The following is a 15,446-nucleotide window of genomic DNA, read 5'->3' on the forward strand; positions in this document are numbered from 1 at the left end:
AGATCCACTGACCAGAGCCTGAGGAGCGTCTGAGCAGCTCCTCTCTCTGTCGAGGAACGAGGAGTGAAGAACAATATGAAGAAAGAAAAGCAACAAAGACCATGAACAACAGAGTTCATGTGCTCAAGACTCTCCCTCAAACGCCAGTGTCTCCTTCTGGCTCAACCCGTCAGTTTGTCTGTCTGTCTCGTTGTCTCTACTTGTCTGTGTGTGTCTGTCTGTCTGTCTGTCTGTCTACTGCAGAAACCTGTGGGTCCTGGCCGGCACCGGCAAGCCTCCATTAGCTGGAGTAGATCTGGGTCCCGATCACCCGCATGATCTCCTTCTGGACCTTGGGCTCCTGGGTGTTGATGTTGGCGTCTCCCACCTGACCGTCCTCGTATCTGAGCAGACGAGACCGAGGTCACATTTCAAAAGATGACATTTACAAGATAACATGTTGTGGGCTGACCACGCAATCCAACATATGAACTTTATGGCGCATAAAAATGCACAAGCCAAATGTTTGTCAGTATCTGCTCCGCTGTGCTGCAGAACCAATACAAGTACAAATGTGTAGGCAGTCTGATTCTGCCAACAGCATCATTTAAATTCAGACTGTTTGAACACTCATTTAAATTCAACCCTGTTTTGATTTTGTCAGGTTTGTCTCTAAACTGTGGAACCATTGGTGTATAAGCCATTATGAACGTATGATTGTTTTTGGACTATGTGTGCCTTTGTCTCTCTTTGTATTTGTATGTTATGTTAAGTGTCCTTAATAAAGTTTGTTTGTTTGATTGATTGATTGATTGATTGATTGATTGATTGATTGAACTGTGTTAACCATTTAAACCCTATATAGATAGTTCACAGGGGTCCCCCATAGGGTATGCACTTGGTCCCCTCTTCTTTCCCTCTACACCAAATCCCTTCAGGGAAAGTACAGTAGCTGAGCTATCTACAAGCTCACAACGCACCAAAATGCAACACATTGCATCACAATGTGACGCATTGTGAGCTATTTTCACTTTAAGTTCACCTACAGGATTATGACAAGCAGAAAAGGCATGCTAGGGTTCATGTGGCTAAAGTAGACACTATTCTTGTCATAGTTGTCAGACTAGTATCACTAGTCATAACAGCTACTGCACCCCTGTGTGGCTGTATCTTCACGCAATGGCAGGTTTTTGTACCTTTTTTTTTTTGTATTTCTAGGTGTAAGCAAGGTGTATTTTGTAAGCATGTTTTTTTTAGAACGGTGATGTGTGTTGATCCAACAGTCAATCCGAATATAACTTAAACCCAGGATATACAATAAATAACTAATTTCCAAAGTGGTCCTAAAAATAAAAGGTGCGATCATCATATTGTTAGGCAAAGATTGTGCTTACACAACAATACAATATAAAACAACTATTATTACCCTTATTATTATTATTATTAATTAAATGACAACAACACTGTATGTACTGAAATCCAGTTGCCCACGACATATGTGAGAAAAGAAGGCTAATGTGTGGAATGTACAACCGTAGTGAAGTTTACTCACACAAAGAAGAAGCGTGTGCAGACGTGGTCAGACACAGGACACACCCAGATGTTACCGTGCTTCTGCAGGTCCTTGGATGTAATTACTGTTCCAGACAAGAGAAGGTTCAATTACTTAATTATTATTAATTAAGATAACGCAAACTGGTGTATCGTTTCAATTTACCTTTACGTTGAGATTCACTTTGAACAAAAACTGGATTACAAATAGTATGTTTTTTTTTTCCTAAGATTTGTTTTTGGGCTTTTTATGCCTTTATTGATAGGACAGTAGACTGACAGGAAATGGGGAGAGAGATGGGGAATGACATGTGGCAAAGGTCGTCCGGATCGGGAATCGAACCAGCGACGCCAGCAGGCATCATAGCCTAGTATGTGGTATGCGCCTTGACCACCAGGCCAGCGGGCGCCCCACAAATAGTATGTTTAATATCAGCCAGAAAAGAGATATAATTCTGGGAGTAAAGAACAGATAAATGACTTTAGCAAGCTGAATCCAAACAGTAACAGTGCGCTCCATCAGATACTGAACAAAGTTGTGACTGTGTGGACTGGTCAGAAAGTTGGGACTTTAAAGGGTGTTGATTTATTTAGTTTTGTTTGCACATTCGGTCCAAGGCTTCATTCTGCCTGCAGCAGAAAGTATTGGAAGAGACATTGGGGTGAGGAGGTTAGGAGCAATAGGAGGCACCGAGGCACTAGTCTGGCTCCAGGATTCAGGAGGCACAAACACTCTGTAATCCCCCTCTGAGCCATAGACTGTAGAAAAATATGGACGATGCGAAGCCATTGGTTTCTATGCAGCGCAAATGGCCCTTTCTACCCCTTGGAATGGGTGTCGCCATCATAGAATTGTAAAGGCATCAGAGATGCTATTGGCTGCCAACGGTCACGTGCAACCGCAGGGATACATGGGAGAATGTGGTCGGAGCCTCCCGAAATACAGCACACGAAGAAGAACACAGCCGGCCTGGTATCAGTTTAGTTGGCCACGCCCCCCGCAACTTTATCATTTATTTTAAAATAAATTGGACCACATTTCGACAAAACGAATATGACGGTGATTGAAAGGCAATTTTTAACTAGCAATAGGAACCATACAGTATTCATGAAAATGTTAATTAAGGTTAGAAAACGAAAGGGGAAAATGAATGGGATCCAATGGAGCACAATTCTTTTTGCGATCGGCCGGGGGGGGGGGGGGGGGCGGGGAAACAGCGCAACTAGCGGCCAATCATAGGAAGTTTTACTTCCCTATTGGAGTCATTTTAAATCGGCAGAACTATGCCCCTGCGGGCCCTGCTCTGAGTGAGTGACCATGCATAAATCAGGGTTCCCACAAATGTTTAACAAATAATTTCCAAAACTTTTCCAAAACTTTTCCAGAATATTTAACCCAATTTCCAGAACTATATAACAATAGTTCAGCTCAATATCTTACTCCTATGTGCAATGCCCAAAGACAGGTAGTGTATGCCAGTGGTTCTCAACATTTTCAGGCTGTGACCCCCGAAATAATCATGTTTTAACTGGGGACCCCGGCACCCTGACGAGCACTAGGAGTTGAGGAATTTTGTATAACACGGTTCTATTGTGAAAATAGCAGATCTACATGCGTTGTGAGCATGTAGATCGGCTATTTTCACAATTTCTGCCTCTAATATTTGACAATTTGGCCCATGTTTAATTTGTCATTTCAGAGGTATTAACAAAATCAATAACCAAAGACAATGCATAGCTATTTTTTCCAGGACCTTCCAGGGACCCTTGATAAATTCCAAAACTTTTCCAGTACTGTAAAAAATATTTTTCGAATTTCAAAATATTTCCAGGAATTTCATGACCGTGGGAACCCTGATAAATACAACCTGGAATGGACAAACCTCTGTTACTGCAGAGACAAGGTATTAAAACCAGCTATGCTATAGGTGCAGATTACCCAGTAATCTACACCAGTGGTTCCCAAACTCTTTAGCTCAAACCCAAAAAAGAAATGAGACATTTGCCCGGGACAAAGAGGGGTGTTGTTTGGGAAACAGTGATCTACATTCTACAAGCTCACGGTAAGTTGCGGCAACCCATTGTGAGCCTACAAGTAGATCGGCTATTTGCACTATTTAATTATGTACTTATTTATTTTTCTTTCTTTTCTTTCTTGCTTGTCACCAATAACGACATGTCCAAAATAGGGATAGATTATTAATCGATTATTTCATTAAATTATCGATGATTCTTTTATAATGGATTACATTGATTAGTTCACCGTTGCACCCCTATAGCTTCCCTCAGGGGGTCGTATAAAACACTTTTGTCCCATCAAATGTTCTTTGGATCGGCAACCCCTTCCGAAACCGAACAAAACAAAATAAACGTTTTGTTCGGTTGGACTACAGTATGTAGCCACCTTAACCCAGAACTACTTTTAGTAGGGAATTAGACATACCAAAAATACCATATCAGCCATGTGGTTAAACACTTAAAACCTATACTTCAATGACCAGCGTTTGTTGCAGTTGCAGTTGTCATTCCTATGTTAATTCACATTGTTGACACTCTGCAGCTTTTGTAGACTTTGGTAAGAGTTGTGATCGTGAATGGTTGCTTTCTGAACATCCGTGCATATGCGTGCGAGTAGTCACGTACTCCTGCTCAAAAGACTGGGGACACACCGTGGTACCGCTTGCAATGAGCGCTGCACCACACATCCCCCAGGGTTCTATACTTGGTACCCTCCTCTTTTCCATATTTTCCATCGAATGTCGGCATATTATGATACACCCAGAATAGTGTTCATATGGTTCAATAAGTTAGCTTTTACCCCTTTACTGCTTTGTTATGCAGCACTGTGCCAGCACATAGGGCTTTGCCTTTACAGAGATAAAAGAGACACAGGTAAAGGTCTTGAGTTTACCTTCACACAGAGCAATGCAGTTTAGGTTCCGACTCTGGAGAAAGCGGGACTGTATTGGACGGCTCTGTTGAAATAGAGAGAGACAACAGCAGGCTCCTTCAAGCTTCTGCAGTGAGAGACATGGATTCAGACTGAAGTTTAACCCGCCATGCAAAATATAAGCAAATATAAGCTTGCTACAGTATAATATTTTCTTTTAAGTGAAAGCAATGACATCATAGCGGCCATTGTTCAGTCCGTTTCATAGAACAGTGGTTCTTAAACTATTCAGACCCCCAAAATGATCATATTTGAACTGGGGACTGCCCAGAATAATCAAAATATTTGAACCCGCCACACTGACAAGCACTTGGAATTGTAGGAGTTGAGGCATTACATTTAGACTCGGTTCCACAGATAAATATTGTGAGGGGTTGTGTGTCATTTAGGGGTTTTGAACTTGTATATCAGCTCTTTTCAAAATGTCCCCCCTGGGAGTCCCGACTCACAGGTTGAGAACCACTGACAATAGAAATCAGGCACTGATGGTTTTTAAACTAAATGTGATGCTACATTAGTATGATGTCAATGCGAGGGTGTCCAGGCTGTTTACCTGTGGTATGGTGTTCATGCGGTTGTAGCGCTGCACCAGCTCATCTTTGGTGGGCATGCGGTGCTGTCCTTTCCCCATCCCTACAAGCACAGGTAGAATATTCATGTATAAAACAGAGTACTTCTAGTACCTTTTAATTAGTAAGGCACGGGGGCAAACACGGACACGTTTCGGCGTCAAAGCCTTCTCCATCGTGATTCACGCTTATTACACAGAAGTTTTATACGTCTTTAAAGAAGTAGTTCACGCAAAAAAATACTTACTTTCTATCAATTACACACCCCATGAAGCATTGTATTCATGACATTTTTATTTTTATTTTGTTGCATTCAAGCCAATTATGACCAGCGGAGACTCAATTGACCTGCATTTGAGTCTCCGGTCATCAAATTATTGACTTTAGGAATGCAACAAAAATGAAAGAAATCTTCATGAATTTGAGGCTTCATGGGGTGTGTAAAATAAGATTTGTTTGGGTGAACTAATCCTTTAATATTTAACTCTGATTACACACTTTGCAAGTCGCTCTGGATAAGAGAAAGTATATGCTAAATGCCCAAATTATTAATTGCAATTCTTACATTTAATTGTAATAATTTTCTAATCATTTTTTAATTAAATCAATCTGAAATCAATCTGGGCTGAAACCTTGCACAATTTTGGCGTCAGACGTCATAGATAATGTCACAGAGTCTATGACATAGATGACTGAAGTCAAAAGGCTGGCCACATGCAGTCTGAGATGTACAGTGGAGCCACGCTGTTCCCATGTGGCTCCCAAGATCCACCTGATTCAATTTTTCACTCAACAAACTAGAATTAGCAGGGAAGATAGAATGAAATCACTGCACTGTAAAATAAACCAATCCACCGGTCCTAACCCTTTGTATGAATTCACAGAGAGAATCAAAGCTCACCTCCCACAGTGGTGACGACAACACAGTGCAGCACAACAGGACAGGATGGAATTACCCCCCCCCCCCCCCCCCCCCCCCCCCCCCCAGATGAAAATGGACCATTCCAGCACGATGACATCTCATCCAGCCATGGTGAACACAGAATGGAATCCACCACCACAGAGGAAGACAGGGGGGGAGGAGGAGGGCTCATTTCCTACCTGAGTATCCAAAGGATATGCTGGAGATGGGGCTGAGATAGATGCCCTTTCCATAGGCTGCCCCATGCAGCTTGGGTTAAAGAGAGCAGGAGGGAAGCAAGTGTCACTTAAGAGTCTCACAGGGCTCTCTTGCATAATACGTAAGCGTAGCTTGCACACATACTGTACTGTAAATACCAGACCTGGGTCAAATAGCATTTAATCACCTAATCACTATATCGTTCCTATCTCCATATTTGAACTTTTTTTTCTCGTAAATACATGATAATATTACGGCACAAAGAACAGATAAATTATTATCACACAAAAGTATCAAAAGTAGCAGATCTGCAGGCTACTTTGGAAACTTTTTAATTTGAATCCTGAAAAGTAGCAGTTTGAGCGTTGCGAGGTGTTGTGAGCATGTAGATCTGCTATTTTCACAATATTTATTTGTATTTATATTATTTTAAATGTAATACATACAATTCCAAGCGCTTGTCAGGGTGGGGGTCCCCAGTTCAAATATGTTTATTTTGGGGGTCACAGCCTAAAAAGGTTTGAGAACCCCTGGTTATAGAGCATTAACAAATTCATCCACCAGGGCCATTGACAACTCATTCTTATGACTTCCTACAGTATCTAGCCAAGCTTGATAAACTATATATATTTTTAAAGAGAAAATAAAAAAATAAGCCAATATTCGACTTCAGTGAACAACGTCGAATAGTGACTTTGATATTCGAATATTCTAATATTTGGTGAATGCCCTACAGTGGACTATCAAAAGACTGTTCTTCGCCAGATGCAATGTAAATAAAAAACATATGCCAGGAAGTTTCACTGTGTTTGAATTGTGCCAATAAGGTAAACAATATCCATCTGTTATCTCACAAATATTTGGAATTATTACAAGCATAATAAAATAAAAGTGGAAATATTTGATGTAGGTCTGATATCTACAAAATACAGAGATAAGCACAGGCACACACACATACACACACGCGCGCGCACGCGCAAAAGTCCAGCAAGGAGAGTAAGCATCTAGCCAGGCACCCCAGAGACAGCTATGTTGAGTTTCTAAATGCTTTCAAGGCATTCAGCTGCTTGTGTACAGAACATTGTGGGGAACATCCCATAATGACACGTGAAATGAGGTCAGGAGTGACGACACCAAGGAGACAATTATGACGATGACCGAGGATGAGGTCGAGGAGAGTCCCCTCCATGTGAAAGCATCCATGGTAGGGGGAGACGAGACGGGCCCAAAAGAATGGAGGTGATCAAACGCACAAAAGACAAGCCGGGGGGACGGAGGTAGAGGACAAATTGGATGGAGAACAAAGAACAAACAGTTTAGAAACGAAATATGGCAAATATGGAGATCAGGACGTGGTGGTGTGTCTGCGTGGAATCAAAAGACAGACAGAAAGATGGAGGGTGGGTTTTGTGTGTATGTGTGCGCGAGCGCGTGTGTGTGTGTGTGTGTGTGTGTGTGTGTGTGTGTGTGTGTGTGTGTGTGTGTGTGTGTGTGTGTGTGTGTGTGTGTGTGTGTGTGTGTTTATGTGCAGATTTATTCATCTGTCTCTCTGTGAAGAGAACAATGGAGGAGAGTGCTGGGATTGTTGAAGGTGAAACAGAGAAGGGGAATGAGCAGGCAGAGAGGCAGAAGCAATGCTGATCAAAGACCGAAGAGAAACATAAATAAAACACGGCAGACGAGAGGATCGGAGCCGCCTTTAAAGTTTCATGAGCCTTAAGATCCCAAATACAAATGTTTCAAAAAATAATATTCTCCAGCCGCACTGATGTATCGACGCAGAATGCAAACGGGAAACGCTTTAAGTTCTGTTCATTTCTCAAGCTACACGGAAGTATCCCCAAAGAGTCATTTTCATCCAGATTCTGCAAATGGACAACTCAGTATTCTCTGTTTCACTTCTTGTGTTTTTTATAATAATAATACAAATATTACTTTTGCTTCTTTACAACAGTAGCAACACTGGTGACAAAACAAATGACTTTAACTGGTGTTTATGATATACTGTAGGTGTAGGACAACCTGACAAGCGCTAGAAAGTTTGGTTTTGTCAAATCATTGTAGTTGTGTGACTGACAATTTCCTCAACACTATCTCAAACATTGAGGTGGCATCCTCACTCACCCAGAATCAACCCAAGAAAGGCAGAACAAACGCTGGAAATAGGCTCTATGCCATCCAAACAAACCTCCTCATTGCTGACCATTTCATCTGTTAAACGACACCATGTAAATAAGTGTTTAACTACAAACATTCAAAATCCTTATACCCATTTAGGCCTAGAATTATTGAATGCTTTAACCAGTGAAAAATAGCAGATATACAAGCTCACAGCGCGGCACCAAGTGCCACGCTGCAAGCTAGTAGATCTGCTATGCTAAGTCGTGAAAATGTGTGCAAATCTTTGAATATAATATGTATTTTCAAAGTGAAGGGTTGTAACTCAAATTTTGCTTCTGGGGGGTCCCTGGAACTAAATATTTTGAGATGCGGGTCCGTGGCCAAATAAATATCATTTTGGGGGTCCTTCACATGAAAAGGTTTGAGAACCACTGACATAGTAGTCTCTCAAGAACAGACTAACTGAGCTCCAGTTAAGTGAAAAGGACCTTTTCTTTGACGATGGCTAGCCAGATTGCTGACATAGAAACGTAGGTTTTTCAAAAAACCTTAGAAGGATTCAAAAGACACTTGAAGAATTTTTCAAAAATAGCAGACCTACAAGCTCGCAGCGTGGCACTCGGTGCCGCGCTGTGAGCTTGTAGATCTGATATTTTTCAATAGTTAAAGCATAAAATAACGATACACAATACAGTGTACCCGTACTGTCTTGTGGTTGTCCTACAAATGACGTTATGGTTAAGTGTCAACTGGAACCCAGTGTTATGACAATAGCGGACAACTGCTCAACGGCGAGACCCTCAACAGCACAAACACCAGAAGCTGCAGTTTGTCTTACATACAGTAGCTCATTATTTAGTGAATGTTACTGTGCCTGCATTAGGGCTGGATAGATGATAGTTACTCAGTGATGGAAGAAGTACTCATGTTTTGCTTAAGTAAAAGTATCAATACTGCAGTGTAGAAATACTCTGTTAAAAGTATACTTATTCAGTATTCCAGTATTCAAAATGTACAGTACTTGAGTACAAAAGTATTGGCATCAAAATATACTTAAAGTACCATAAGTAAAAGTACTCAATATGCAGAAGGTCCCATTTCACAAGTTTTTAAATATAAATGTATAAATCCTTTGAAAATAGCAGATCTACAAGCTCACAACGTGTCACTTTGCGATGCGTTCTGAGCTTGTAGATCGGCTATTTTCCAATTGCCAAAGAATATAGGTCTGAGGTGGTTTTGTGATAATAATCAAAATCTACAAAGTAACTAGTAAATAATGTTTTTAAATAATAGTAATAGAGTAAAAAGTACAATATTTGCCTTTGTATGTAGTGGAGTAGAAGTAAACATATTGAAAATTGGAAACACTCCAATAAAATAAAGAAAACACCTCAAATGTGTACTTAAGTACAGTACTTGAGTACACGTACATGGTTACTTTACATCACTGCAGTTACTTACCTTCAGTGGGAGCCTTCCCCACTCACCAGCGCGATGCATTGATTCAGTAGCGTAGGCTTTGAGCCAGTGGACCTACCCTACTGCTAGTGCTCTAAGTGGTTGACCCTCTCCTTCCAACAAGGCACACAGGTAACCCGCCGGCCCCCAGCCAACACCACAGCCCCCTCCCTCTCTATCCCACAACAGGAAGGGGGCGTGCCGTCCACTGCTGTCAGTACAGAAAGTAATGGGAGTAGCTGACATTGGCCAGGACAAGTTTCCCAGAGTGCCATGTGTGCTCAGTAGTTGAACAAAACAAAAAAGGAAAGCTGGCACCCATTAACTGTCAAAATGGATCAGCTGGACAGCGGGCCTGCTCCCCGTGAGAACAGGCGCTGTCCAAGGTGGGATGCGTCTTAGATTACAGCCAACTGCTGGTGGTTCATGTACCTGCAGTTTGGTGTAAGAGGCATTGACTAGTCCATTTCTCAGAACGGAGTGCCAGTTCTCTATGTGGGAACCACTGGAGCAGGAGCACAGAGAGAGAGAGAGGGAGAGATAGACACACAGAGTTAGACACGCAGACAGCAAAGCATTGAATAAAACGTTCTTGTGCGCTCAAAAAAGATATTCAAAACTTTCATACAATAGAGATTAGAGAATAGTGAATGCCAAAAATTCGCACAAAACATCAAATGGAGGTGGTTTGGTTTCTTAACATTTCTTAACATAAATAAAACTACCTTGCTAAAATGAGTTGAGAAACATTAACCCAGATACAGTAAAATAAATATATCTCTGGATTTAAACATGGCAACTTCTGAATTTACAATTATTATGATGTGCTGATACTGTCAGCGTTTTTGAAACAGTGTAGTACAGAGTACTACAGATTAGAGTACACATACATTGTTCCTTATTTAGATTAACCTTTTGTTTTCAAATATGATGATTTGTTTGGTCCAATATTAACCTTCCAGCAATTCATACAAAAATATAAAATAATTAATAAAACTATAATGCTCTAATGGTACTTTTACCACTGAAACCTTGACTCTCATAACATCTGAGCCAGCATTCTCTGTCTGCTGCCAACCAGAATAAACCTAGTCATCTATTCCCACCATTATGCAGAGGATATTTGGAGACATGTCTTACATCATCCTCTAAACTTAGACCATTTATTATTCACAAAACAGACTCTCTGAGTAACCGGAGACCCAGATCACTGCCGTCTTTTATCACCGGACGCGTTGCGTGAACACAGGCCCCAGCTGATATATCAAGCTGATGTATCAAATCTCCTGTCATGGTCTCTTAAAATAAACCAGCGTGTGGGTCGTGGGCGGTATGATGGCAGCTGTTATTCTTAGCTGCAGTACATTAAAGAGAGTGCATGTTGAATTAACGTCACTTCCCTGGGGGACTGAGCCAGTTTTGAGTGGTTCGTTCTCCTGGAATTGGCTAAGAACATGGTGGGGGCGGTTGGGCTATGCTAGCAGGTACATGCTTATTGGCATCATTAGCGTTAACCGTCTTAACGTTTACACATTCGACTGTGCCCACTATCAAAAACCAGGAAGAATTCATAACGATTAAGGCTAACAGCGAGGACGGGGGAGACCGATGGAATTGCTTGCGAAGCTCGCGGAACTTTGCCAGCGCCCAGATGGGCTTTGTGTATCTAAAATGTTCATCCGCGCTCCATCTGCTACTGTCCGACACGATCTCACAGATAGCACTGGCTCCGTGCGCTGGCATGGCGGCGCGTGTTGCCTGTCCAAGAGAGATGGCCACTGCCATGTGCATTTGCTTTGTTATGGTGGAATGGAAATCTGCTGCGGCAAGCCTTGCCATCTACATTATCATGACCAGATGCTGGAGAGAGGATGAGTTCAATCAATTCAAAGCCTCTGGAGATACAGAGTGCTCCAAGTTTTTCTATTCCACTGTACGGACATTTTATGGCATTTCTCCTGGTGTGTCAGGTCTAAGTTTAGTGTCTGAGTACAGGGGTGTCGCACCAAATTCTGGGCCCTGGGTACAAGGATTCACTGCTGGCCCCCCATGAATGTTCTTCATAGGGGGAGGGGGTTTAACCTATTTAGACTGGGAACGCATTATTATGCTTTTTTTTTTAATACATTTTCAAGTTTAAAGACAAGACATACAATACAATACAATCACACACATATAGGGTTTTGTGCTTTAACTATTGAAAAATAGCAGATATACAAGCTTTTAAAACCTATGTTTCTATGTCAGTGGTGCTCAAACCTTTTCATGTCAAGGACCCCAAAATGATATGTATTTGGCCAGGGACCCCCAGAAGCAAAATTTGAGTTACAAATCTTCGCTTAAAAAAATACATATATTCAAAGATTTGCACACATTTCACAACTTTTCAAAAATAGAAGATCTACAAGCTCGCAGCGCGGCACCAAGTGCCGCGCTGTGAGCTTTTATATCGGCTATTTTTTCAATAGCTAAAGTATAAAATAATTAAGGTCCCTCCACCTTGGGCCCTAGTAACTCAGTCCCACTTCCCCCCCCCCCCCTTGTGACGCCCCTGTCTGAGTAGATGGTGGTCCTCAGCTCTGGTTCCACAACCTTTATTATGGAGACTTGCTTCTGACTGAGAGACTATTGATAGGATAATTGTTGCAGTCATTCTGATTGGATATTTGCATTATACCGGTAATTGCCTTTAACCACTTAAACCCTATATACTTTGTTAATAATAATAATATTTGTTGACTTTACCCCCTCCTTATTTACCCCTCTACACCAAAGTTTTTTTTTTTTTTTTGCCAATTGCTAAATCTACTTTTTTGCACAATATCCGCATGCCATACCTAGGATAGAGACACTAGGGTAGGTTCATGTGGTTAAAATTACATTTCCCACCCTTTGGCTGAAAAGCCACCGGCCATCGTTGGCCAAAGGTGGAAATAAGTCTGTTTTCAGTTCTAATTCTAGTTGTGTTGGACGGTATGAGTGCAAATAAGCCACTTCGTTATTTGACATGTCTGGGAGAAGAGCAGAGTACAACTCACTGGAAGGCGAAGGTGCTGCCATAGAGTTTCTTGGCAGTGCGAAAGCGAGCCTCCTTGGCTGGAGGGCTGCTCAGGAGAAGGAACTGGTGAGAAGTGTGCATGAACTTCAGTTGCTGTCAGAGTGGGACGAAAGAGAGAGAGAGAGAGAGAGAGAGAGAGAGAGAGAGAGAGAGAGAGAGAGAGAGAGAGTTAGAGAATTATGGAAAGTGCCACACAGCGCAGCGTTCTAGAACAGAGCTGGCTGAACTAGGAGTGGGCGATATGGTGATAATTATCGTTGAGGCGATACAATGTCTTCACGATATACCTTTTCAGAGATATCGTATATATCGTGATACAATTGAGAGAGCCTTGTAAAAAATCCTGTTGAATCGTTAATACAGAGATTCATTGCAGAATTCATTTAAACCTGCATTTTGGTCTAAATCAGTAGTTCTCAAACTTTAAAATGTCAAGGTCTCCACTTAACTCTGACAGTATACAAATGAAACCAAATGGACCCGTAAGGGTCCATTTGGTTTCATTTGTATACTGTCAGAGTTACATATTTGTAAAGTTCAATTTAGACCTCCCAAAAGGACCCAGAGAGTCTGTTTTTTGTCAATTCACTTGAAAAATAACCATAAAAACCAATGTGAAAAAGAAGCGTGATGAAATCGTGTATCGTGATACAGCTTGGGAAAATATCGTGATATTGTATTTTTCCATATCGCCCACCCCTAGGCTGAACTGGAGACCAGAGGGTGTGATTGTGTGTGTGCTTCTACCTACCCTGCTCAGAGGCAGCTTAACAATATGGGACCTGTTACTGGATATGATCCTGTGGAAAGAACACAGGTTTAGACTGTTGAAATTAACCTTTTTACGTTGTATTTTAAATTTTAGCCCAGGATTTTGTAACCCATTCAAGCAGCGCCCATTTAATCCTGGGAGCTGCTCTCCCTCTGCCAACCAGGGAGCCCCGAACTGAGCTCATGCTTCCTTCAGTGCACGAGGAGTGACCCCCTGTCTTATCACCTGACACACCCCCCTGTGTCAGGGGGGTGTGTCAGAACTTTCAAAACTTGTGTCAGAACTTTCCTGGTTGGATGTAGCGTGTGGAAGGAACCAGTTGGCCTGCTGAGACATGTGTATCCCCCCCTGCCCAGTTTAAACGCTCGCGCCCACCTATTCCGGGCATCTCATAACAGGTGAACATTTGGCACAAATAAGTTAACATTAGTTGAAAATAGCAGATGTACAACGTGTTGTGACGCATTGTGTGCTAGTAGAGATTGCTTTTGCTTTTCAGTGAAGAGATTTGGCGTAGAGCGCAGTGGTTCTCAAACTGGGGGTCGGCTTAATGTGCAACATTGTACTGTACTGTACTTAAGTAACATTTTGAGGTATTGGTACTTTACTTGAGTATTTCAAATTTCCAATATTTTTACTTCTACTGCACTACATCTCGGATCCAAATATTGTACTTTTACTCCACTACATTTATTTGAAAACTTTAGTTACTAGTTACTTTCCAGATATAAATTATAATCTATCTATAAATGTGAGAAGTCTCTGCGTGTGTGTGTGTCTGTCTGCGTGTCTGTAATCCGCGTATCTCGAGAACCGTTCGTCCCACCGGCTTCAGATTCGGCATGCGCGTTCCCCGCCGCGGCACGGAGTGCAGTGCTGGGCCTCGACCCGACCCGACGCGCGGTTTTCCCTAACCGGCGCGAAACGTTAGGAATCTCCTTATGCGGGCTGATTGTTGACATCAGGCTGTTCCGGAGGAAATCGGCGCAAGCGCTGACTCATTGTGACATCACTTCATAAAAGGCTCTGACATCACGTACGCCACATGAGTCAACAAAAAATCTCTGTGAGTGAGTGTGTATGTATGTAACCCGCGTATCTCGAGAACCGTTCGTCCCACCGGCACGCGCGTTTTCCATGAATGCCTGTATGCGGAGCTGATGTCTGACATCAGAGTTTTCCGCAACCGGTACTGTGTGTGCAGAGATCTTCATATATGGGCATAAGTGGACAAAGACAAACAGATGGTCAAAACGGGTCCTATGACAACAGGTATATTGGGGTTTGCATTAAAGGGTGGGGCATTCATGGGGTTTGCATTAAAGGGTGGGGCATTCATTCCCTATTTCAAATTCGGCACACGCGTTCCCCACCGCAGCAAGTAGTGCAGTGCTCGGCCTCGACCCGACCCGATACACGATTTTCTGGAACCAGCACGAAACCTACCTAGAACCATGGAGGCTGGGTTGCACTCAGAGCCTGTGACAACTTAACGTTTCCTTTACAACTGTTCCAAAGCAAAGGGTTGGATATAGAGCCTTTAATTAATTGATGCTTTGATTGCCTTGAGCTTTATTTATTGCACGTTATATGTTCAATGTATTGAGTTTTACAGTATGTTTACAATTGTATAATTGTATTTATTATAAAAGTGCAATATAAATAAAGTTTATGGTTGTTATTATTATGTTCATTAACTTCATTGTGTCGGGCCTTGATGAGGAACAGTTTATTGTAAATAATGCTTTTTTTTTATGGAATGACAATAAAGTAAATCAATCGCCCAATCAACTGGTGAAGCAGGGGAGACAGTGAAAGTATTGTTGTTTTTTTCCACTCACCACTGTAGTAATGGATGTGCCAGA

The 15,446-nt window shown here is 41.9% G+C and overlaps 1 protein-coding gene across 1 annotated transcript in view; it reads right to left on the minus strand.

Annotated features, from left to right (window-relative positions):
- Positions 1-280: 280 nt before the first annotated feature.
- Positions 281-15,446, minus strand: part of LOC308288651 (protein mono-ADP-ribosyltransferase PARP6) — a gene marked incomplete at both ends in the record, with an annotated part of 51,290 nt that continues 36,124 nt past the window's right edge. Inside the window, 9 exons of the mRNA XM_080730122.1 lie at positions 281-383; positions 1,532-1,616; positions 4,442-4,505; positions 5,034-5,113; positions 6,151-6,220; positions 10,184-10,256; positions 12,790-12,899; positions 13,561-13,609; positions 15,423-15,446. The exon at positions 15,423-15,446 is cut by the window's right edge and continues 44 nt beyond it. Coding sequence (XP_080586248.1) covers positions 281-383; positions 1,532-1,616; positions 4,442-4,505; positions 5,034-5,113; positions 6,151-6,220; positions 10,184-10,256; positions 12,790-12,899; positions 13,561-13,609; positions 15,423-15,446 — 658 coding nt within the window. The remainder of the gene's footprint in view (positions 384-1,531; positions 1,617-4,441; positions 4,506-5,033; positions 5,114-6,150; positions 6,221-10,183; positions 10,257-12,789; positions 12,900-13,560; positions 13,610-15,422) is intronic.

The sequence above is a fragment of the Nannobrachium achirus genome, assembly GCF_963921795.1.
Source record: "Nannobrachium achirus genome assembly, chromosome: 7".
Classification (NCBI taxonomy): Eukaryota; Metazoa; Chordata; class Actinopteri; order Myctophiformes; family Myctophidae; genus Nannobrachium; species Nannobrachium achirus.